The sequence below is a fragment of the Lemur catta genome, chromosome 1 (genome assembly GCF_020740605.2).
Source record: "Lemur catta isolate mLemCat1 chromosome 1, mLemCat1.pri, whole genome shotgun sequence".
NCBI lineage: Eukaryota > Metazoa > Chordata > Mammalia > Primates > Lemuridae > Lemur > Lemur catta.
The window spans coordinates 200,828,620-200,855,892 of NC_059128.1; the positions used below are offsets into that span (position 1 = coordinate 200,828,620).

Consider the following 27,273-nt stretch of genomic DNA (forward strand, 5'->3'; position numbering starts at 1 on the left):
TCCAAATACCTTGTGAGGTGGGAAGGTCAGGTACTATTAATCTATTTTACAGAGAAGGGACCTGAGGCTCTGAGAGCTTCATATAGACTTTCATATGTCTGGTTTGTAGCAGAACCAGGACTCAAATATTTCATCTGCCAACTCAAAATCCCAGGTCGTTTCCACTATTCCATGCCATCTCCCCTAGTTTGCCTATGAGACAACTCATATGTATATAAATATTTAAATAATTTAAAATAATCTTTGGATAGATAGTAGCCCATCTCTAGATGGGCAGAGAGAAAGAAAATATAAGACTTACTTGCCTTACAATATCACTCATCTAACAATCTTGCTGTTATGAGATGTATATTTCTAGTTTGAACCAAGTTAAGGTCAAAACACCGTCTAAAGTTTTGCTAAGTCACTTCTTCATTTAGATGTTAAACTAGTAACATTTTGACTAAGGAAAAGAATGAAACAATTATGTTCTCATAATTTCTTTTGTTCTTTCCTAGTGACCCAAATCAGCCAGTCCCTCAAGACACAAAATTCATCCATACCAAACCCAACCGCTTCGAAGAAGTAGCCTGGACCAGATATTCCCAGAAAGACCAACTTTATCTTCATATTGGATTAAAACCAAGAGTTAAAGAACATTACAGAGCCAATAAGGTGAACCTCTGGTTGGAGCTGGTACCTCACCTGCATAATCTCAATGACATTTCTCAGTATACCTCGACAACAACTAAAGTGCCATCAACTGACATCACTTTCAGACCTACAAGAAAAAATTCTGTACCTGTCACATCAGCCTTTCCCACTGCCAAGCAGGATGATCCCAAACAACAACCGAGTCCATTTTCAGTGGATCAAAGAGACTACTCAACAGAGTTGAGTGTCACTATTGCAGTTGGGGCATCACTGCTGTTTCTGAACATCTTGGCCTTTGCAGCCCTGTATTACAAAAAGGATAAGAGGAGACATGATGTCCACAGGAGATGCAGCCCTCAGCGCACTACTACCAATGATCTGACCCATGCACAAGAAGAGGAAATCATGTCCCTCCAAATGAAGCACACTGATTTGGATCATGAATGTGAGTCCATCCATCCACATGAGGTGGTTCTTCGGACCGCCTGCCCCCCAGATTACACACTAGCTATGAGGAGGTCACCTGATGATGTTCCCTTAATGACACCCAACACCATTACAATGATTCCCAACACTATCCCAGGGATTCAGCCCTTACACACATTCAATACATTTACTGGAGGACAGAACAATACTCTGCCCCATCCCCATCCCCACCCCCATTCACATTCAACAACCAGGGTATAGCCAGATAAGAGAAACAAACTATTTTTTTGATGGATTGCAGTAACATTACTGAAGATTCCTTGGCTTTCAACCTACAAGACTCTTGCTATTTAAATGAGGAATATTATGTGAATATACATATCAAGAACTTTGGGGGTTTTGAAAAAATGAGTATTGTATATATAAACAAATCAACTTTAAGAACAAATTTCAATTGCTTTGAGCAATTGTTCTGAATGATACTTTTTCATTCACATCCATGGATTAATTTTTTGAAGATTTAAGTTACATAATGGAATTAGGCATGTGGAACACCAAACAGGAAAGAACTATGTCTAAATACAAAAAATAAAAATAAACAAACTATGAATATGCACAAGGGACACACCAATGGAATGTCAGATAATTTTCACCAGTTTTTATTTGGAGCCGTTTTATTGTGTAGACCATATTTACATATTTGGATAAGTACACAAAGCACCAATGCTGTTAATGGCCTTAGCAGAGGCTCATGCTGAAATTTGCCAGTAAAACAAAGAAGTTTAAAGACTGGCAGGTACAACATTATCACATAAGTGCTGTCAGTATAAAGTTGTGGGGATAAAGGAAACTGAATATTTTTAGCACGATGTGCATGATAATTTATATGCTTGGTGGCTGTGCTGCTGATTAAGCCGTAATTAAAAACCTTCTCATCCCATTGGAGTTTTTAATAGAAGCTTCCTCCATCAATTGGCAGAACCCAAAGAAGATTTTAAGGGGCAAAAATAATTACAATAAAATAATTCACAGTAGTTTCGATATAGAAAGAATTAGTTTTTAAAGGTATTTGAAGAAACTATAGGTATAGTGGTGAATACTCGCTGATATGAATCCCAGAAAAAAATTTCCTGTGTTTTTAATGTTCTTTTCATTCCCATCTAAATAATTTATGGAAATATAACTCTAATTGGACATATGTTACAGGATCTATAATTTGCTGTGGTTTTTGTTACTCTGTATTTTGTTCCTTTGGGTAAGGTGAAGTGTGTCCAAAGAGTTACTTGCAACAGTCTTTTTATGATATAAGGATGCCCCGGTATTACCACTCTGATTACAGTTCTCAGTTAATTGATTTACTCATGTTGCATGACAAAATGTTTACTAATAATAATTCAGTATGAAGTTATGTCCCTCTTCACATCACTTATCTTTCTCACTGAGGTTCATTCACTGGATTTACTCGTGCAATCTCAGTAGAGTGCAACGTACATACAGAACCTAGGAGAGCCAACATCTGGAGGATTTCAGTTTTACACGTATGTGTGATTTTAAACAAATATTCACAGGAAACTCTTCATCCCCCTGTTGTTTACCAGTAACGGTATATCACAGACCTTTCCAAATGTTTGTATATGTAATCAGATGTACATTTATATTAAAAAAATGAGATGGACTTAAAGAGCACATCCTGATAAATACTTTCTCTCTTACCTGTACTATATTTCTATTAGACTAAAGTTATGTGATTTTTTTTTTACATTTTTTCAGATGACTAGCAATTTTGATAGTTTATAAGATAATGAAAAGAACTTTCTCTGACAAACTAACTGCAGTAACAGAAACCTTTCTTTTCAGTTACTCTTTTTCAAGAATGAAAGCTTATTATACAAAAAACAATTGTATACTACTTGATGGAAAAAACTTTGTACATCTTGGCCATGTCACTGGTCATTGCGTGAAATAAAGATAATCTGGATAATGGCTATTAGTCCAATGCTAAGAAACATGATCTTTGCTCATTAAAGAGCTAAAATGTTTATTGCTGTTTTGTCTTTTTTTAAGAAAAAAGAAAGAAAGAAAGAGAAATACAACTGTCTCAAAAAGTCATTTTTCTAGATTAGACCAGTCGGGTTTTTGAAGACATATAGGTAACTTCTACAGAAACCACAACTGTATATTTAAAGGCAAGTCTCATCTAAAATTAAATTCATGAAAACTTAATATTATGAATGTATAAGCTCCAGGAACTCATGAAAAATATTAGCTTTGTGTTCTTAAATACCTCTTATGTGAAGGTGTTACAGAAATAAAGTGCCAATTGTTTTCAGTTGGAAACACAGGTTCCAATACTGATCATCAAGAAAAATGTCTATTGGAAATAAATTTGCAATACATGGAATACAATATCTAGGTCCATAATATAAAGGTGATTAAGATGCCATAAAGTAATAGATAGAAAGTTATCCTTCTAAGATAATTTAAAAGTGCTGAGCAAGATATTAAACTGACACTAAAAAATAAAGATCCATTTGAAGGAATTTCTTTGATTATAATTCCTCTTCCCAATTATTAAGTATCATTGAAATGTAGATATTTTTCCATAATTTTTTTTTTAAATCTCTGTTAGAAGCAAAAAGTCTTCAAGATCCAGAGTGGTCTACATGCAGTTTTTGCCTGATGTGGTTATGCTTTTAGACTGTGAACTGCCAATAAAAAGAATTGTTTAGCATCTGAAATATTGTTTAATCAGAACATTATCTTTTAATATATTGATTAAACAAAAGATAAAAACAGAAGTAGAAATGACAGCAAATAAGATATGAATGAATACTTTGATATGCATTAATTCACTTGGCAAAACCAAACATTCTATTATGTTTTAATGATGGCCATATTTATATCTATCTACCATCTATTCTACATTTATCTATCAATCTACCTATCTATAGCATAACTGACATCTACTTTATATTAATTTAGGAAAATGATTTAGGAAAACAAAGCATAGCCCTATTCTTTTCTCTAAATTAAGGTAGTATCAACTTTGTGGAAGATAAAGCAGCCTAGGTTTTATTGTCACGTGATAAAGTCATTGTGAATGAGTGTTAGTTGCTAGTTTTATAATTATAGCCTCTAGTTTTCTAAATGTAAACAATGTCCCACATTAAACAGAACATTAAGAACTGTTTTTAAAGCTGAAACATAATTTTTAAATGCTAGGAAAATTTTAAATATTGTTATTCAATTTTAACCAATATGTTTAAAATGGATTTATTGAGATGACAATTTACTTTATGAAAAAAATGAGTAACAAAATTAAAAGAATAATTTGGAATTATTTATTAATTCAGATTTTCCTGCCTCAGATTTTAAAAATAGGCAATGCTGCTTAGAATTTATACATTATACCAAAATTAATTTTACTTAATTGTTTTGCTATTATATAAATTTTTGACCAAATATTTATCAACAGATTAATGTTATTTTAATGAGTATGGGGTTAGAAACACAAAAGCAACAGATTTTATAGTTTTCAATGGCCATTGACCATGTTGACTGTGATCAAAATGTACTTGACTATCACAGATATATAACAAAGTTCATCATTCACTTTTATGCAAACTGGGACATAATTTGCTAAAGCATTAAAATTATTCAATTTGGAGACATCTTGCTGGCAGCTTAAAGCAGAAAATCTGAGTATAGATTATTTCATTCCTCATTTCAAATTTAAAAGTTGACCAAAATAATGGTTTAATTCAGACTTCTTGATCTGTACATGAAAACAGCAACAAAATTTTTAAAAAGTTACCAACCATATGTAATACTAAGGAGCAAAACAGGATGGCACTAATTTTCTTACAGAAAGGAAATGCCAAAACTCAATTGTCATATCTACAACATACCTATAACAGCAGTTATATCACCTATTGGCACACTCGTACTGACACACATATTAATATCAAGAAAGGATACAAAGACTATAGGAAATATGTTCCAGCTTTAAAGACACTACTACATAGAAATTACTGGGATTCTTTTCTTTAGCGAGTTTCACTGAAATATTTTCACGGGACAAAATGATGAATGAAATTCTTAAGAAGCTGTCAAATATCACGGCAGTCCTTTGATGTTAATAAATTTGTTTTCTTCTGTATTATTGGTTCAAAGTACTGGCTTTTTCCTTCATTTCCAGTAATTAGTTGTTATAGACTATCACTTTTTAATGTGAGTGGAAATTAGATAATTTGGTTATACTTGTGAAAACATGCTCCCAAATAAATTCAATTAATGGGCACTTCCCTGCTGAGATTTTGTTATCATTCATTTAATTATCTTGTCAAGTTTTACTGTTACAATTGTTTTCGCTTTTTAGTCAATAAACTAAGGGAATTTCTCCAATAGCCTTATACCTCTCCTGCACTTGATACGATAACAACATATGCTTCAGATATCCATCAGAAATCTCTAAAGAAATTTCCTACTGATGTGAAACATTTGGTGGCCAACTTGATTCTTTTTTATAAGCATTCTGATTTGATTTTATTCTGGCACTTTACTGTATTTGTATGCAGGCCAGAAATCAATTCCATTTGATAAGTGTTGTAGAGAATACAGACTGGAATAACCATGTGCAGGGCTTAAGTGCCTTTTCCTCATGGGATTTTATTTATAAAACTTATCATTACTTTTTTAATTTTTTGATTCTGATAATTCAATTTAAAAAGTGCAATAGGATGACTATGTTATTAATTGCCAGTAAGAAAATTTTATTTGGAAATTCTTGCATTTAATTTGATTTTCTTATGATTTCAAATGGGTCCAAATGACTCCTGAGAAAGAATGAGGTGAATTATTTGGAAAGTGACAATTATTTAGATATCTGATTTGATAGACTTAAGAATGGAAATTTAAATCTCTAACGAACTGTAAAATTTTTCCAAATAGGTAAGTTTAATTTAAAAGAAATCTGAAGTTGTAGGGACAAGCATTTTTTTCTAGTCAGCCATTATATAATAGTATAAGGTTTATATACCCTATAATGCTGTATGGTTTATAGGATATTTATGATGGCCCTTTCAGACCCACATTTACAAATGACATTGTATACCTTCCTCCATATGTACTGATGTGACAAAATTTAGTCCTCTATGGAAAGTTAAGCCAGTTTTGTACTGAAATGAATAACAATTAAAGCTTTAAAAAATTTGTAAAGGTACAGTAGCAAAAACTCAGCAGATGAAGTTAAAACAAAGGGACCATTTTTGAATGCCATTTTCACAGTTGATATCTATATTAGATTGTGTGTTTAAAAGGATTTTAGTGTTTTTGACTCATTCTTTCTCTGCACTCATATCATTTGACAAATTAATGGGACATGTGTCATAGATTTTGTAAAAAAAAAAAAAAAGGCCATGGGGTTGTCATGATTCAGTTTGTGTTTGGACATCTATGGCTTTCATTAAAAACGTGTTTATTATCATGAATAAATATTACCATGCTTTCCAAGTTGTGTTGACTATTTTTAAACTCAGAAATAATTTCTTCTCTGTTTAGTACACTCAAAATTATTTCTAAGATAATTGTTCTCTTGCAACTTCTTTGCATTGCTCACACATGTGCTGATAGTTCTGATTTGATGAAAATAATGATACTTTATGGTCTGTTCACCTGTTGGTGAATGCAGGGCAAGAATTTGGAGAGTAGAGTTTGGGAGCTTGGACATAGCTTGTCAGAAAAGAGAAAGAGGAAAGAGAGAGAGAAGAACAGAAGGAAGAAGTAAATGAAGGAGAAAGAAAAAACTTTTCAATTTTAAATTAATAACTTTTTGCATCTAAGTAGTTTTTTAATAGAGATGTATGACAGTTTATAAAAAAGCGAGCAAAGGGATTTAGATAAATTCCTTTAAACTATAAATCTATTGTCTTTAGAAAACAAGAGTGATAACATTTAGCAAGATACAATAAATTTAATTCCTGATCCAAGGCATGGTCAAATTGTGTCACTGGAAACAAACAAAAATAAAATCTAGAGAGACATATTTCTAGTCTTACATTATCTAATCAATAATGATCTTGGTAGAGAAGACTATGTAAAGTATGATCATCTCTCATCTGTATATAAACCAAGATAAGAATATGGCAAACAAATAGGACATCATTGAATTTCTGCATACATGGCCTTTAAAAAGCAACATTTCCAAATTGCTAAATAAGAGAACTGGCACAACTTTATGGGACTCTGTGGCCACATATGGCCATTAACACCAAATAAATTAAACAGTTCAAAAACATGTTGTAAGAATTTTACTTTCCATAAAAGGATTTTTATGTTTTATAGAATCTGTTGTTATTTGATATGATTACATTTTTTCTCTACAGTTTTACATTTCCTTACAGTTTACAGGATGTTATTTCTGAGTTCAAAAAAAGTCCTAAATATAATCTGTAAATGTTCATATGAAAACAGTATTTCCAAATGGAGTGTCATAATTTGAAATACTTCCTACTCCCCAGTTCTGGAGAGCTGCTTGAATACCTGATTAAAACATTTCTATCTCCCCTGAAAAAACTCAACTTCTCTCTCAGAGCTGCCTTCTTCTGCACTAGAGGGGATCTTCCTAACAGTTGCTACAGCTTCTATTTCCATGATGTCTCCTGTTACTATCTATGCCTTCTTCTCTGAGGCTGTGAAACTTGTGAGGAAAGTCTTAAAAAGTGATCTAACTGACCAGTGCCTTAGGAATTGGCTTCCTCTCTTCCTCAGGCAGGGTAGAAGCTAGTGAATATCAATCAATCAATGAGAGGAATTAGCCACTCATTCCTTCAACAAATGGTGCCCACCATGTGTCAGACAGTGTGGTAGGTGTTAGACACATAAGCCAATTCTATGACTTACAAGCTAACATACAGCTAACTATTGCCAAGCTTGGAATAGATCAAAACACTTGGACTGACTCAGATCACTTTCTCTGTTAAACTCTGCAGCAAATCATTGCACAATCCCTTGTTTTATCTATTTTATATGTCTTAAAATAATAACATAAATCAGGATTTGTTGAGTTCACAGCAATATTAGTTGAATTTTATTGAGCAAGTCCATCAATCAAGGTTGGTGGTAGCAATCTTTCCCAATGATAAATATGGTCATATCTGAACTCTTCCTATACTATCCCAAAAGAAATCATGGAATATAAAATTTCCAGCTCAAAGCTCATCTGATCCAGCCCCTTAACTAATTCCTTAATCTCTGCCAACATGTGGTTGTGAACCCTATCACGGAACACTGCCATAGGCCTGGAATTTTGAAACAGCTGCTACATTTTCGAATTTTTAGAATTTCTTTCTTATATGGATTTATTATTCAATTATTTTCTTTTGATGATCATAAAGTCTCCATCACTTGGCTTTCTTCCAAGTATTTGAAGACAGCTATCATATCTTCCATGAATCATTTTCTCCTCAAAGCAAAAATTTCCATTTTCAATATTCCATTCATTGTTCTTCAAGTATTTTCCCAAGCCTAAGTTTCATACGAAGTGTAATGTCTAGGATTGACCACAAAAAACACTTAGGTATAGTTTATTTTTGCCTAATAGGCTCCACTATCAACTTTCTCATTATGCAAACTATTTATTTATTTATTTATTTTAATATAACTTTTGATAGTATTACTCCTTTATTGGCCACAGCATACTGGTAATTCAGATTCAGATCTACTTTCTATTAAAACTCCTTAAAATTTCTACATGTGCTACTGTTAAGCAAATTCTTCCTCCATCCTGCCCTTGATCATTTGAGTTTTATCCCACATCCAGGATATTAAACAATACTAAATTCTACCTCATCAGATTCAGTACATTGTTCCAGCCTATGAAGTCTTTTCTATTAATCTCAGAGTAATGAAATTAAATAGGTGATAAAGATCTCTTCTATCTTCACCCAAGTCATTATCAAAAAAAAATATCATGCAGAATCAGGATGAGGACAAAGCTTTGGAGTAATAGTAATAGAGATAGTATGTAGAGTACCAACAAAATAAATAGCTGACATTTACTGAGCACTTATTATGTTCCAGGCTCTGTATCACACTTCACAACAAACTACTATATACCATCCTCAAAATATATATTAATACTTGCTGATGTGTTTATTCATTAACTCATTGTTTAAAAGATCATTATCAAGAATCTGTTATATATGTCACTTAGCTAACTGTTGGTGACAGAAAAGTGAATAAAATGTAACTCCTGTTTTCACATTACTAGCAGCCAACTAATTAATTTTCCTCTTGTGTACACACATAACCTGAGAGATATTACCACATAGATTTGCAGGATCTATTTTCTTCATGTAAAATATGTGCAAGCCATCATAGTCATCCTTCCTAAGAAAACTGAGATAATTACTGTAGACCCTCTATTTGAGAATTTCTGAATCACTGGTGCTTTATATTAAATGCTAAAAGATATCATAGAAAAAGAATTCTCACACCAATCACCTGTGATAATTAAGATGTTCATTTAAGACACTCAAGTGCAGACTTCAAGTAGGATTGCTTAATAGAAAAAGCAACAAAATTAAATATTTTAAAGTGAAAAGCAAACATCTTTCTCATTTCAGATCCCAATCCCTTAGTACTTATCCACAGAGACATTGCTACCAATTTAAATTTAAATTTCTACAAATATTTCATTTATGTGCAAACACAAACAAATGGTATTGTCTGCATACATATGTGAGGGGTATTATATGTATATAATCTTTTGCTAACTTATCTGGAAATGCTCCATGGGGGGACAATATATGTCAGCTCTAAGGAGAAAATAGAAGTAAATAAAAATACATTTCAAATTAATCCTTAAACCCAAGGCTATTCTAATCAAAATTGCAACACAATTTGTTTACAAAACTTAGATGAGAAAAGGTCAAGAATAACCAAGATCACTTTGAATCAAAAGAATAAGAAGTAAATACCTTGTTTTCCATATTTCAGGAGTTACTATAAAGCTATTGTAATTAAAACAGTGTGGTGCCAATTCAGAGAGAGACAAATGAAAAATGACAGCAAACCCATAAACAGACCTACGAAGAAGGAGGAGCATGGTGTGCAAAGTGGCAGTATAAATCGAGAGGAAAGGACAGACTCCTCAGCAAACAATGACCGTCCGTATGGGGGGAAATACCCCTGCATCATAGTGTACACAAAAACCAATCCCAGATAAATTACAAATATAAACATAAAAAGCAAAATTTAAATGTTTTAGAACACATAGGAAAATATTGTCATATCCTGGAAGTAGGGAAAAATTTATTAACAATACATAAAACAGCATAAAGGGAAAGAATAAGAAATTGAAACTAAAATCTCAATACATCAGTTAACAAGATTTTTTAAATGATAAGCACATACTGAAAATAAATATTTGCAACATGTATAAGCAATGAAGGATTAATTAATGAATTGGATAGAAAATTCCTATAACTTAATAATGAAAAAACAAAGTTATAAGAAAAATGGAGCTGATTAAATACAGAGGATTGAAAACATGCCTTTGTTTCTTCCCTCTCCATAATCCTCACAAAAATATAAGAAGGGACTAAAGGAATATATAAACCCATCAGAACAAAAAGAAAAGAGATAACAGATGAGAAGTTCTAATAAGTTTTTTAGAGATAGAAATTAGATAGACTAAAGAACATTAAGAATATAATACAACCTATGAAATAACAACGTAAATTAGAATTGGAAAAGTTGTGTTGCTTTAAGAGAACTTAAGAAAGAATTGTAAATAAAAGAAACAATAATTTTAAAAATAAAGATTAAATGAAAATAAATGGGCCGGGCGTGGTGGCTCACGCCTGTAATCCTAGCCCTCTGGGAGGCCGAGGCGGGTGGATCGCTCAAGGTCAGGAGTTCGAGACCAGCCTGAGCAAGAGTGAGACCCCGTCTCTACTAAAAATAGAAAGAAATTATCTGGCTAACTAAAATATATATAGAAAAAATTAGCCAGGCATGGTGGCGCATGCCTGTAGTCCCAGCTACTCGGGAGGCTGAGGCAGTAGGATCGCTTAAGCCCAGGAGTTTGAGGTTGCTGTGAGCTAGGCTGACGCCTCGGCACTCACTCTAGCCCGGGCAACAAAGTGAGACTCTGTCTCAAAAAAAATAAATAAATAAATAAATAAATAAAAATAAATGGAGACCAAAGAATGCTTTAAGAGACATAGAAAATGCTACAGAGAAATAGATGATAAAAAGTAGAAAAATTTAAAAAAAAAAGGAAGGAAGGGAAAGGAGGAAAGGGAGAGAAGAAGAAGGAAGAAGAAAAAGAATTCAAGCATAAATGACAAGAAAATAGACAAAGAAGACTCAATATAGATGCACATGGAATCCTCAAAAAAGAAAACCAAAACAAGGGTACAGAACAAATACAATTAAAACTATAAGTCAAGAAAACTTTTACAACGTAATAGAAAGAGGTTTGATATTACACTTTCAAAAGACACACTGAATATCTTAGAAAACTGACATTCAAAAACTTAAGTAATATTGTTCCCATGAACACCTCCTGAGAAATTTACCAGAAAAAGACTTCAGACAAACAGAAGGGTGACATAGATGTAATGACTGATGATGGCACTAAAAATAGATTTACTCAGAGAGTTAAGACTAAATGAGGGTTATAAGGTGGAGGGTACAATACATAATGGCTACATATTTAGACAATGTAGACACAATACAACTATAAGAAATAGGAGGAGAATAGGAATATCATATGTGAAAATTTAATTACTTTCAATAATCATATTTGTGGTGGTAGCAGTTCTGTTGCTACTCTGAGACCATTGTCTGTGTAACCTGGAATACAGCAAATGAGGAATATTATGACATACTAATTCTATCATCCCACTGTCTTTGAGAACCAGCAATCTTAATGTGGAAGACCTGATGCAGGTTAAAAGAGGCTAAGTGAAAACCCTGTGGTTTGGATTTTAAAGTGGAGCTATCAGAATGAACTCTAAAAAAAGGTTATGCAAACTATGACCAAGCCAATAGCAAAGAACATTCCTATAGTGCAGATTGCAGTCTTAAAATAAAATTCTCTACTTTAAAATGCACAAAACACACAGAAAGAGAGAGATCTGAACAAGATTGAACCTAGAAGATCTCAAAGACTTCTAGTGATGCATTTAAAGGACACAAGAGCCAACTTGAAGATAATCTCATGATCTAAAGATGAGACAATTTGAACACCAGTAAGGATACTTTCAATCAAAACAAATTGAATATAAACACTTAAGTTAATAATAATTAAAAAGAAAATTCATCTGTCACTTTATGGAGGATAATTGGAACACAACTCATTGTTTTGAGGACAAATAAGTAAAGGGAAAGAGTAAAGAATTTGTCCTGCCAGTCCTCTGTAAACTGTACAGCTGAGTAGCCAAACAGTGGATGAGAATTTACACTTTGTAGAAGTATTTCAGCTAATGAAAGAAGTAACCATTGTTTCAGAATTTCATTTATTACTTGTTACTCCTTATGAATCAGTGGATTTAACTATCAAACATCAATGGTTGGTAACATCACCAAAATAGAAACGATTAGTCATCATGTGCCTCCCGGATACACATACACCACACTACCTCTGAAAAGTTTTGTAACCAAAAACAAACCTGTATCTGATAAAGTCTCCAGGTCCAACTGTCAGAAAATATATAATTACAGGAAATATGTGGGACAAAGGAGCAGGTTAAAATATACGATGGAGATGAAATCAGCAAAATTCAGACTATTGAAAACGTTACCAATTAAATTTCCTGGTTTCTTCAATAAATAAACTGCAAGAAAAAATATGATGAGAAAATATGTAGATTAAAAGAAACTTACAAAAACTTTTTAAAAAATTACTGCTTGGAAAGTACCCTTGGGTGATAAAATTATAAAGAAAAGCAAGGGGGGTAACAGGCTCCCCAAAAGTGGTTATTTATAGGAGAGGGAATGAGTTGTGACTGAGATTATGCATGTGGAGGACCTTCGGGGTGGCTTGCAAAATTCTATTTCTAAATCTGGGTGTCTTTTTCCAGAGTATTTCCCTTATGGTGACGTATTAAAGCAAACACTTATTTCATGAGGTTTTTCTGTACTCATGTTATATTTTACAATAAAGTAAAGAGGATTGTAATAAAAGAAATAACATATGAAAATGTGTCAGACTTAGAATATGAGTTTATTAATTGAAAGAGTCCACCAACCACCCAGCATAATGGATGGAAAAAGCCCCTACTAAGGCACACCATCAAAAAATGCCAGAACATCAGGAAAAAAAGAAACATTCCTAAAGCTTCCAGAGAGAAACAAAAGGGATTCTCAGCTTCATCTCTGGAAGCTAGAAGACACTGAATAAATGCATTCATAATTTTGAGTAAAAATTATGATCAACTTAGAATTTTATATCTAAACAAAATATTAGTCCAGAGTATCAGTCCAAGAAGGCACAGATTCAGGGGTGAGAGGGTGAGACCAAATAAAAACCCAGGACCACTGGTCAGGAAGCTAGAGAACAGCTCAGAGTGTGAAGCTGGGGAACCATAATAAGAATATCTCTAGAACAAAATTGAAACACATACAGTAATTATGTGATGTGTCTCCTCGTGTGGAAAAATGTTATTTGTATGGATTTCATAATTCTTTTGCTCAATTTGGGAAGGATATAGAAAACTAAACAGCAAATGAAATCATAATTGTTAATGAAGAGAACAAAACGTGCTATAAGAAATGGAATGTAATCCTTCAATATATACTTATGCACATGAATAAAAGTACAGATAATTCTTACAAATATTAAATAGAAAGGTTAAATCAAAGGATATTTTAATTTTTTAAAACCATTTCCTAATTGATTTTCAAAGATGTTATTCAAATTTACATTCCCACCAACAATGTATTAAGGTACCCATTTCCCTACCCTCTAACCAAAAATGTGATTATCAATTTTTTATCTTTTCTATTTTAATATAAGTGGAATGTCATTATTGTATTAGTTTACATTTTTAATTGACATAAAGCATCTTTTCTTATGCTTATAAGCCATTGTATTTCTTTTTAATATTAAATGTATTCCTTTACTTTGTATACTTTTCTATTTGTTTATTAATCTCTTCTTATGGAATTATAAGAGTTCTCTATAGATAAATAAAATCAGTACTTTTTTGTCATGTGTGTTGTAGATAATTTTGCTCAACTTTTCTTTGAATTTTATGTTATTTTGTGAGAGGCAGAAATGTTTGTGTTCAATTATTTAAATGTATCAGTGTTTCCTTTATGTTTTCTGGGTTTTGTTTCTTGCTGACAAAGACCTTCCCCATTCTCAGATTTTTTTAATTCACTCATATTTTATTCTGTATTGACAGACTAATTGTTTATAGTTAAATCTTTGATCCATCTAAAATGTATATTGGCATAACAAATAAGGAGGGGATTTAGGTTTATTTTTTCCGAGATAAGATCTTAATACAATTCAATCCTGAGTTAAATGCATTGTGCTTTACTGTAAAGCTGAGAACTTTTTATTTTCATCCACTGAAATCTACAAGACTGTATGTATTAATAGAAGAACAAAATGTTAGTCAAACCACGTGAGGATTGTTACTACTCTGTCTTCCACATGTCTGTGACTGAAACCTGTTTGCCCTTCTAGTATGTGATATCCAATTCCAAACGCTATCCCAAAATGTTTGAAATTTATCCAGCCAGTGAAAGGAATGCTCTCTGACTTACAATTCCAGTTTGCACACGGGTGCTCTAATGGGGTTTAGAGTTAAAAGGTATATTCACATCTACAGATAATATTTTTAAAATGCCACTCAATACTAAAATAGCTTAAGGATAACAAGTTTTCTGAGCCCTGTAATCAGATGATAATTAAGGGAAAGAAAAGACCTATGATGGGTATTTTGATCTAGGTTAGAAACAGAAAAGAATAACAACAAAGATATACCTTCACCTGCCCCTGGACTTACAGACCTAAACCAAATGCCTGGTAGATGCTATCATAGGCTTGCCAGGGATTTCCATCAAGTAAGAAATCTTAAAGACAGCAACAGTTGTCTTGGCATCTTTAAGATACCCTATGTGGTGGTCTTGGGTTTCTTTCCAGCTTATATAGCAATAGAATAGACAGTCCTCTGATCACTTGTGTTGCTGAGAAACTGAGAAAGATCTAAGTGTTTTCCCAATTTCTTCATCCATCGCCCAAGACTTCCACTGTATCTCTGGTTCTCTCTGGTCATCACTCCTTGAGGTTGGTTCTTGAGGCCCACATTCTGCTATATGACTTATTTCTCTACTTTTTGACTCTAATTCTTAAAGAGCCTTCAAATAGGTATGAAAAAAGTAAAGAAAGAAAAAACTAAAAGAAGTAATAAAAACTCCACGTTAGAATCGAATATTTAACAGAAACTATTTTTGTTCAGATTTCTATGAAGGCTTTTAGCAAAGATAAATGAGCTTATGCCATAAAGCTATTTATGTCTTAGAAAGTGATGAAAAGGTTAATTGGGTACTATGTGGGCAAGACTGTATATATAAAAAGCCTTTAATTAGTGGTCTAAGTATACTTAAATGTTCATATGTCATATGTCTATATCAAATTGCCATTATACACAAAAATTATACAATGTTTTAGGGGAAAAACCCAAAAGAGCTTAGCAATGTGTACATAGCTTTCAATAAAAAATTTAGGGAGAATTTTATATTTTGGGGAAGGGAGGAGGAGAGAAGTGAGCTGTCTAGCAGAAGTGACAAAAGATGTGTTAAGAAAGGAGAACTGTAAGTATTTTTTCCTCTGGTAACCAAAAGTTTCTTTGAACAAATAAGCACATATGTTTATTTAAAGGGCTGTAAAACCATGGGGAAAAATTGAGGACCCTGGTAATTAGAACTGAAGCTGAAGGCATCATTATTTGTAGAGAAAAATCTTAGGGAAGAAGAAGGAGTTATCAAGATAATATCCATCAATAGTAGTCAATCTTGTCAATTTCCCTTTGAATTTTCTACAGTTCAAATCTCATGTTAAACTACATTCGTTCTCTCCAAAAACCAAGAAATATAAAACTATAGATTTATATACATATTATATAAAGGCAACTATGTTCATTTAGCAGGAGATATGTCCTGTCTTTGCTATGTAGACCAGCAGTACAATAAAGTGGAGAGGAGATTTGAGGCTCATGAGACATTTTAATTTCTTATGAGGATTCAGTCTCAAAGCTCTTGGCCAAATCAATTGATCATACTTCTGTACATCAAATAAAAAGGTCTATCAGATTTCATTTACTCAGCTAAGGTGACTTCATTACAAAGGCAACCTACTTCCTAGTTTTGTCTACACTAGCCTCTATGCAAAAAAGAATATCTCATTGCAAATTCGGTGTTTCCTGAGATCCTACCTCACGTCTGCTCTTCATGGGCCCCAGCCTTTCTTTTCCTATTTGCAAACTTATTTCATCCTTTATTCTTGGATGCACCATCCAGTCGTTCTTATCCCACACCCTTGGCTTTACTCCTGAGTGTGTTTTCGTCACTGTTCTCTGTGGGAATACTCTCATGGAGATCTGTTGTGGCAATATCTCCTCCAATCAAACTAGGTTTTGAAGAATCTTCTTCCGATGTGCCCCATATTTATCTCATTTGTATTCTTCTCTTCATTAATACCCTTGCCATTTTACACTTTAAAGCCTCAACCACTCTGACTCGGATGTGAAAACAACCTCCTACCTAGTCTCCAAAATCCTATATGATCCAGGTACTGCTTGCCTTTTTGTTTTTGTTTTTGTTTTTATAAGCATATGTGCTTTTTTTAAATCTCAAAATATTAATTAAGGGGGTACAAGTGTTTTTACTACATGGATATCTTGTATAATGCTGAATTCAGGGCTTTTGGTGTCTGTCCATCACCAGAATAGTACTCATTGTACCCAACAGGTAAGTTTTTATCCCACACTCACCCTCCCACCACCCCCTTCTTGGTTTCTCATGTCCTTTATCTCACTTCGTGCCCATGTATACCCATCTATTAGCTCCCACTTATTAGTAAGAATATATGGTATTTGATTTTCCATTCCTGAGATACTTCACTTAGGATAATGGTATCCATTTCCATCCACATTGCTGCAAATGACAGTATTTCATTCCTTTTTATGGCTGAGTAGTACTCCATAATAAATAAATAGATGGATGGATGGATAGATGGATAGATAATCTCCCACATTTTATTTATCCACTCATGAAGGGCATTTAGGTTGATTCCACATCTTTGCAATTATAAGTTGTGCTGCTATAAACATTTGAACTGTTTACACTGATAGGCTTCCTTATTCTCTCCCATGTAGCACAGACTCCAACCATAAAGAAACTTTCTGAAACTCCACAACTGCATTGTGCTCTGTATCTCTTTGTTCTGGGTCTTTACACAGACTCCTCTATCTTTCCTGTCTTTGTTTGGTCAACTCAAAGTCATCCCTCAGGACTCAGCTCAGATGGCATCTCCTGTGGGTAGCCCTCTTTGCTCTTTGTGACTCCTAGGGTAGGTAAAAACTTGACTCTCTGTTTTATCTTTGCCACAACATAAATCACACTTTATTTTAATTGTCTGTTTCTCTGTACCCCACTCAAGGCTGCAAACTCCTTGAAGTCAAGAACTTTCTTATTTGCTGTTATACTCCCTATGCCCACTGATCAGTTCATTTTGGGGGGGGGGGACGGAAATGGCATGTATAGTCCCTGAAAATTTCTTGACTTTCCTACTATAATTTTTATCATGCTGTTGTTTTTGCCTAATTTTTATCCCTAGCAATTCACCTTCTTCCCAGCCTGATGTGCATGCCTTGGTCTATTATAATCTACTTATTCTTCCAGGCCAGATTCAGGTGCTGTCACTTCGGTGAGCATTCCCTGATCATACCCACTAGAAGTGACCTGAATTCCTTCTCTTCTATATCCTAACCATGTAGCATGAATCACACACACTGTGTTGTAGTGTGCTCAATCTCTGTTTTTTTGTCCCACACTAGACAGATCAAAAATAGAGACTATGTCTTAAAAACCTTTGTATTCCTCACATTATGTATCACAGTGCTTTGCAGAGCTGGTGCTTAACATGTACTGAATGAATTATTGTGAAATAATTTCTCAAAGCTGTAAACTTTTCTGTGTTTTCTCTAGAAAATGTTCAGTCATTTCCCCCCTGTGAATTTCTCCATTGTTCCCATTCTAAAAAGAAAGTATGTGATTTATTTCTACATATTTCCCTTACAGCACTGCAGCAGAAATCTTTCTGAAGTTGTGGTGGGAGTAATAGAAGTATGTGAGTAATTCCATTTGGTATAGGTGAAATTGTAATTAGAATTCACATCTCTTCTACCAAAGACTCAAAGTTCTCCAGCAGGAACTTTTTTCTCTTCTACCTAAGAGCAATATCAATATGAACATATACATACTTTTTACATATTCTTTTCTCTCATCACCAACATGACCAAAGCCCATCCACTCATCCTTAGAGACATTAGCTCAAATCCATTATTTGTGAAGTCTTCCCACTCTCTCTAAGCTAAAAGCATTCCCTATTGAAAATATTCCCTTCCACCCTCTATACTCACAGTAATATATATATATGTATATATATATATATTATGACAGTCATATCTTTCTGTTTCATATTTTTGTGAATATTTATGCATATCTAGAGTATAATTTCCCAGAGGTCAAAATCTGTGCCTGGTTTCTCTATTTCCTTTTACCCGTAAAAAATGCCATACACATACATGTTGCTCTACCATTTATTTATCTATTAAATAATATATACATAAAGAATATTTACATTAATACCATGTATACATGCAGTACCCATATTTATCTCTTTGGAGCAGAACTAATATTTTTATTAAGCTAGTCTGCTCACCACTGTAAAAATTATAGAATCAGATTGATTGATTGATTGATGCTGTTAGAGTCTAGATGATTTTACCAACTTATTTTGGTGCCATTATCCTCCCTCCTAAAATGTAACAGAAGATTCAAATAGAATTTTAATCTTGTGTCTTAGATGTCATTTACTCCCAAAGCCTTCCCAGATCCCCAAATATTTTATAAAGTTTTCATCATAATTCCAGAGCTGTAATTACAATATGTTGTTGCTGCTCACTCATTTGACTGCTTTGTCTTTGATTTTCTTGAGGGCATGGACTACCTCATAATATTGAACTTTGTTTTCACACTACTTAGGGAGACAGTTAGAATCCCCCCTAGAGCCTCCAGAAGGAATCCAGCTCTACCAACATCTTGATTTTAACTCAGTGAGATCCACTTTGGACTTCTGACATCCAGAAGTGTAAGATAATAAATACGCTGTTTTAATTCACCAAATTCATGATAACATGTTATAGCAGCAGCAGGAAACTGATGCAATAGCCAACACATGGCAGGTGCTCCATAAACATCTGTTCAGTAACTGAACCATTGGCTATTAGGCCTGAAAAATACCTGATAAAATCAATGAATGTAGGTAAAAATTGAGGGTTGTCTCGAGAAAGAAATGCAGTTAAAGAAAAACTTCCCATTCCTAATTGAAGGCGGGCCTGAGAGAAGGGTCCAGGTAGAACACACACACACAGACACACACACATACACACACACACACACACTCCCATTTTTTGGCATAGGCAATGGAATGGATAATAGGAAATATCTAAAGAAAGCTTATGCTCTTAATTTTGGACATGTTTGGTATTAAGAACAGCCAAGGCAATGGAATGGATAATAGAAAATATATAAAGAAAGTTTATGCTCTTAATTTTGGGCGTGTTTGGTATTAAGAACAGCCAAGGCAATGGAATGGATAATAGAAAATATATAAAGAAAGTTTATGCTCTTAATTTTGGGCGTGTTTGGTATTAAGAACAGCCTGATAGAGATATCCAGGAGATGAAAGGAAATTTAAATTCGATCCAAGAAATCAGGGGATATGTGATATAACCCAGTAGCTTTGAAATATGAAGTTAGAATAGGAAAATAGCTAGAGATAAGACTAGAAAGGCAATGTGATGTTTCTTAAATGCCAACGGAAGCCAAACCCAATTCATCTGAAGGAGTCTGAGATGAGCATTGAAGGTATTTGAGCTGAGAAATAATGTAATCAAAGTGATGCTTTAATACTAATCTGGCAACCTTAAGTAAAATGGATTGGTGGAAAGGAAGACTTAAGACAGAAATACCATTTAAGCTTTACAGATCACTTTCAAAGACTATCTCATTTGATACTCACAGCTATCTTGTGAGGCAGGTATGAAAAAGCATTATCAAAGACTAATTTTTTATATCATCATAAAAACATATCATATTGCCTAATATTTCAATTTATATTTAAAACATTACTTATAATTTGTAATATGCTCAGCTTTTTACTACTCTAATCGGTGTATTAAGGTGATTGGTCTAATTTCTCACCCCTAATATTCAGGGGTCACTTATCTAAAAAAAGAAAATCAAGAAAAACGAAGAAAATGAGTTGAATTCATCCATACAAAATAGTTCATGTGAAAATTTTTCCCCATTCTGTAGGTTGTCTGTTTACTCTCGTAACTGTTTCTTTGGCTGTGCAGAAGCTTTTTGATTTAATCAGGTCCTATTTGTTGCTGAAATAAAAAAAAAATAGTTTGATCCTTATATAACCCAAATTGTCCTGAGGGGGAAGGAAAAACATTTTATTATTAAATAGAATAAAAAAATTATTTCTATAAATTGAGTGTGATCAGGTGCTTTCATCACAAATAATCACTGTTATGATGGACCCACAGTTGTCCAAACTTGTTAACCAAAAAAGAGCATTTAGATAAACCATTGCAAACCTTCCCCAGAATTTCTTTCACAAAGAACTTTGAGATTTCAATATTGACTCAAATATCCATCTGACAAGCCTTTAAAATCACAAACCTTAAAAATCACAAGCCAGGGTAAAGGAGTCTCTGGGGTTATATTTAGGTGCCTTTAAATCACCAGGAATGATTTGGTCAGAACAAGAGAAAGACGACTGAGAGAGTACCCCGATGAATCAGGTTAAGAGCTCAAAATTTCTCACCATTACTATTCCCAATTCAATTCTCTCTCTTTGATTTATGGGAGGCTGTTCTTAAGCATTCATATGAATAATTCGGCACTCAAAGACATGAGATGCACCATAGGCCTGTCTTCACATGGGTTAGAACATGTTCTGAAGCTTATTTCACTGTGAATCAGGCTCATTCTGGGGCTCCCTTTTGACTCATTATTTGGGTCTCCAGTATCATTACTTCAGATAAGAACACTATTATCTTGGACATGTTCACTGCTGACAGTGTATTTTTTTTCCAAATTGCAAATATTAGGAATTATTTAGGGGATCTCAGTGTTTTAGTAACCCAGGAATGGCCAACATGGTCTAAAACCTTATTGCTCAAAGTGTATGGTCTGTGGACCAGCAGCATCAGCAAAACTGGGTGCTTGTTAGAGAAGGAGAACTAGGGACTGCCTGTGAACCTAAATAAGAATCTACATTTTCACGAGATCCCCAGATGCACATCACAACTTGAGAAGCTCATATCTAAAGTACAGAAATTTCAGGAATTGCTTTGAATTTTATTTCCTCAAAACTCGCCCTGCAAATATTTCTTTGACATCACAGTAGCTCCAAGTCCCTCTAAATTTCCTATTTTTCCCTCTTCTAGTCAGTTTCCATGATCATAAATAGCCAATCATCTAAAGGGTTTTCAGGATTCAATGCATGTGAGGGCTTATTTTTTCGCAAAACAAACTCCTTCCTTGACAATATGCATGCTACGTTTCCTTTTTTCCAGCTTAATTTGACTTTGTTTAAATTTGTAAAAATCTTAATACGAAAGGGAGAGAGAACACAGATGACAGAAACCATGATTTGGGATGAGTGGAATGCATTACAGCTCAATATCTTTTTCTCTCTGGTTCCACTTCATGGGTAATGATTTCAATTACTGGGTGTATGATTTTAACCAATTTATGTTAACTAGACATTCATTCATGGGAAACAGATAAACTGCTGCAGTTTAATAAATTACTGACAATTTTACTATCTGCATTTTCTTACTCAGAGATGGCTTGGATGTGACATTTCCTCATGAATACAGCAGGTAAGCAGAAGTCTCATTTGTAGTACTATCTTTCATTCCTCTTTTTTTTCCCTTTAAAAATAAAACAGCCATCAGTTGGCTCTGCAGGAAGTGTGGGGCAGATCGGGCTGTCCTGAAATCCCCCTAAAGCCACCCTACCCTGTCTACCTAGATCACTCACTGGTCCTGATTCTATTTGTTGCCTTTCATATCCCCTTCATTGACATCTTGATTATCAGGTTACTCATTGATATTATTCATTTCATCCATGTCCTGCATGCCCTCATCCTCTGAGTCTTTACTATCCTCCTCATCTTCATCTTCCTCCTCCTCATCCTCATAGTGCTCTGAGTCTAGCTCAGGTACCAGGTTGTTGTCTTTTTCTGTGATACTTTAGAGCCTGACCTGCTGCTGCTGTTCCTGCTGCAACAGCTCTGTCTCCTCCACATAAGGTCAATACAGATTGAAACACACTGTCTCAGTCTCACATGGGGCAGGAGGGAGGGGAACAGGTAGACATGGCTTCGAGATCACTAATTGACATAGGCCAAGTCACTTATCCTCTCAGAGCCTCCTTTTCCTCATAATGTCAGGAGGCAGCAGCCTGCAATAATATCTTAGGTTTTAGACTATGTATAGTAGCAAGGTGATAATAGGGGCCAGTTACTTTCGGCTTACTGTAGGAATATTCAGCTTCAGCCTAGACTTTAGGCCTAAGGGAGCAGACATATGGCATACACATAGATTCAGGATGCCTAGATTCCAGCCACATGTTCCTGGACAATCATTTAGCCTATCTAAGCCTTTATTTTCTAGGTGAGAAGGGAATCTTCACTTATATGCAATATCTAATATATATCACATACTTTTACATGTATATGTCATACATTCCTTCCAACAATTCTATAAGACTAACAGTCTTTAATGTGAAAAAATTGAGGCTTCTAGAGGTTAAAGAAGTTTCCCAAGATCTCATAACCTATAAGTAGCTGAGCAAGAACACAAACTCAGGTCTGTCTGACTCCAAAGTTCATGTATTTTTTTCCTATAGACCAATATAGCCTGCTAGTATAGAATTCTGTAAAGTTCAAAGGAATTAATGATTGTGAAAGAACTTTTAAGAAAAACAAATAAATAAAGAAAATTCTTTAGACTGGATAATTTATAAAGAACAAAAGTTTATTTCTTACAGTTCTAGAGATGAGAAGTCCAAGATCAAGGTGCTGGTAAGTTCAGTGTCTGGTGAGGGTCCACTCTCATAGATAGCACCATCTAGGTGTCCTCACATGGCAGAAAGTAGTAAGTGTAAGCAAAGGGCACAAACTCTGTATTCTTACATGCAGAAGTACAGAAGTGAGGGAACCCAGTCCTTCAAGTCTTTTTATAAGGGCCGTAATCCATTCAGCCCTCATGACTTGATCACTTCCTAAAAGGCTCCACTACTTAATACCACCACAATGGGGATTGTTTCAACATATGAATTTTAGGGGGCATTCAGGCCATAGCATTCCACCCCTAGTCCTCCAAATCTACATCTTTCTCACTTGCAAAATACATTCATTCCATCACAAAGTCCGAAACATCTTAGCTCATTCCAGCATCAGTTTTAAAATCTTAAGTCCAAAGTCTCATCTAAATATCATGTAAATCAGGTATATGCCAGACTCAACATATGATTCATCCTGAGGCAAATTCGCCTCTAGCTGTGAGCCTGTGAAATCAAACTAGCTATATGCTTCCAAAATGCAATGGTAAGAGAGGCATAGGATGGACATTTCCATTTCAAATGGGATAAATAGGCAAGAAGAAAGGGGTAACAGGTCCCAAGTAAGTGTAAAACCCAACAGGGCAAACAACAATAACCTTCTTTGTCTCCATGCCCTGCCTTCCAGACACAGTGGTGGTAGGGCAGTGGATTGGGTCCCAAAGTCTCCAGGAGACTCCACCCCCATGGCTTCACTGGGCACAGCCCACCATGCAGCTGTTATTTGGTGCCTGTGGCTCTCGCAGGCTAATGTTGCACACTGATGGGTTACAGTTCTGAGATCGCAGGGGTGGCCCCTTTCCCACAGCTCCATTAGACATTGCCCTAGTAGAGACTCTCTGCAGTGGCCCCATCTCCACAAATCCATTAGACATTACTCTAGTGGGGACTGTCTCTGACAGCCCTGCCTCTGTAGCCAATCTTTGCCTGGGATCTGAGGCTTTCTGAGGCATACTTTGAAATCTAGGTGAAGGTAAGCCATGCCTCCACAGTTCATGAACTCTGTATGCCTACAGAGTTAGCACCATGTAAAACTCACCAAAGTTTACAGACTGTGCCCTCCAGAGAGGCAGTTCAAGCCATAACTGGGCCAGCTTGAGCCACAGCTGAGACAGCCAATGAGTACTGCACTAGAATGCAGAAAACAGAGATTTGAGCTGACCCGGGGCAAGGAGTGCAAAGGTCCTGAAGTAGCCCTGGGCCCTTCCCTTGAAATTGGTCTACCCTCAAAGTCCTGGCACTCTGGGTCTGTGATGGGAAGGGCACCCTCAAAGATCTCTGAAATGCCTTCTTCCATTACCTTAATGAATAACATCTGATTTTTTCTATTCATACTAATCTCCTTATCAAATGGTTATTGGCCACACCCTTGGTTTTCTCTTCTTAACCTGATTTTTTTCATTCGTAGAGGACCAGGCTGAGAATTTTCTAAATCTTTACATTCTCTTCCTCTTTTGATTATAAATATTGTCTTTAATTTGTTTCTCTCTTCTTGCTTTTACTATAAGCAGTCAAGAGGAGCCGTGCTGCATCCTGAGCACGGCTTACAGATTTCTTCTGCAAATGACCTAGTTCACTGCTTTTAAATTCTATCTTCCACAAAGCTGAGGACATGAACAAAATTCTGCCAAGTTCTTTGCCTTTGTAACAAGGATGGCCTTTCCTCTAGTTTCTAATAAGATATTCCTCATTTTTATCTAAGACCTCATCAGAATGGCCATTTCTGTCCATATTTCTACCAGCTGTCTATTCACAACCACTTAGACAATTACACAGATTTACAGCTCTACAGTTCTCCTTTTCAGAGCCCTCATCCAAATCACCCTTAATGCTCTATTTATGAAAATCTAAGCTTTTTATAGCTTGAACCTCCAAACTCTTCTAGTTTCTACCCATTACACAGTTCCAAAGCCATATCCACATTTTTAGCTATTTCTTATACACCCCTCTTCTCTGGTATCAATTTTTGTCTTAGTCTGTTTGTGCTGCTATAATAAAATACCACAGACTGGGTAATCTATAAAGAACTGAAATTTATTTCTTACAGTTCTAGAGCATGGGAAGTTCAAAATCAAGTTTCTGGCAAAGTAAGTGACTAGTGGTGGTCTGTTTCTCATAGGTGATGTCATCTAGATGTCTTCACATGGAGGAAGGGATGGATGGGGCAAAAAGGGGCAAACATTATATCCTCACATGGTAGAAGAGCAGAAAAGAGGAAACTTACCCCCTCAAGCCTCTTTATCCATTTTGTAAGGATCTAATCTATTCAGAAGAGTAGAGCACTCATGAATTAATCACTTCCCAAAAGGCCTCACCTCTTCATACCACCACAATGGGAATTAAGATTCAACATGTGAATTTGGGGAATATTCAGATCATAGTAGCACTACAGAAAGGTATATTTGCAATATTTTAATTAATTTCATGTTTGCTGAAATACAAAAGCAAAAAGTCTCAGCCACTGCCCAAAAGATTCTCATAGTCTGGCTGTGACAAATCCTCATGAAACAAATAAAGAGCAAACTACATTATATACATTCAATTCAATGACTTAAACATATAGCAATGCTGGGTTGGATCTTACAGGAAATGCAAAGATGAATAAAATGGAATCCTTCTCTCAAGAAAAGTACATTATACTGTAGTGAAGTTGATAGGTAAATATTAATAACTTGCTACAAAACAAGACTGAATGAAATGGATGTTAAACAGTGATACAAGTAGTGTATCAAGGAAATACAGAGAACAAAACACTCTGTGTTGACAGAGGGTATCAAGGAAGGGTTTACAGAGCATGTCTCTTTTACAAGTCTTAAAAGATGGGCAGAGAATCTGAGAATATATTCCAGGTTGAGAAAAAATGACAGTCAAAGGCACAGAAGCATGAATGTGCACATGTGAAGAAGTGTTGAGTACAGGTGATTATATCTGGGAAGGAAAAGGCCCTGGAGAGGAAAACAGAAACACTTGCCACTGTAACTATAATTATTTGGTATTACTGAGTTTTTTCCAACATGCATATATTGCCCTCCTTATTTTTTTCAATTTAAGACGTTTTTCTAAAGGAAAAAAATGTGCTAAGTTGTATAATGGAAAATATCGGAATAAAATTTTCCATTGTGTAATGTGCTAATTACAGATATCAACCAGAGGTTAGAAGAGTCAGAGAGTTCCCAAAAATGGAAATATGTACAAAGGAAGTAAGATTTGTGTTGCCCTTAAATGATAGGTTAGAGATGACTAGATAGAGAGGAGAAAGGACTGAAAGAGAACTAGAATGATTTGTCACTTCAATCATGCCTCCTGCCTGACCCAGTTTGCCTGAGTGGAATTGCACAAACAATCCTGGAACATCTCTGCCACCATGAGTACATATTGCCTTGGTTAAGTTTTAAAACGCATGAAATGAAGCGTGCTACAAAGAAATGGAGTATTTTTCGGTTTAGTCTTTAAAGTTTCTCCTTAGCAATTGGTATCTTCTCTCCAAAAGATTAGAACAAATTTAAGTTCATGGCATTTAAGTTCACCTCTTTCTTTTCTCTTTTTCTTACTTTTCAGTGTGAATAATGAACTTCCCATGAGTGGAAAATCTGGATACTTATATTTGAATTTTTTTAAAGATACTGTTATTGTATCATTCTTTACAAATATATACATGTACTTAATCAAAGAAAAAATAATAGTAAATCATATTTGAAGAATTGAGTGACATAAAATGAACCAAATTAAAGTAGTTCCTAAATGACTCCTTGAAGATCATACTGGAACACT

General features: G+C 34.7%; 1 protein-coding gene and 1 pseudogene across 8 annotated transcripts in view; one reads left to right on the forward strand and one right to left on the reverse strand.

The window, feature by feature from the left end:
- The window catches only part of NLGN1 (neuroligin 1), an 819,119-nt gene extending 817,478 nt beyond the window's left edge, over window positions 1–1,641 (forward strand). For 6 of the 8 annotated variants that reach the window (XM_045539682.1, XM_045539683.1, XM_045539685.1 and 3 more), the window contains one exon: window positions 498–1,320. In XM_045539682.1, the coding sequence (XP_045395638.1) occupies window positions 498–1,320 (823 nt within the window). Of the gene's footprint in view, window positions 1–497 lie in introns of all 8 variants that reach the window. The other 2 variants (XM_045539689.1, XM_045539688.1) reach the window with 1 other exon arrangement.
- Window positions 1,642–22,406: 20,765 nt separating this feature from the next.
- Window positions 22,407–24,323, reverse strand: LOC123646295 (annotated as a pseudogene).
- Between the last annotated feature and the right edge of the window lie 2,950 nt (window positions 24,324–27,273).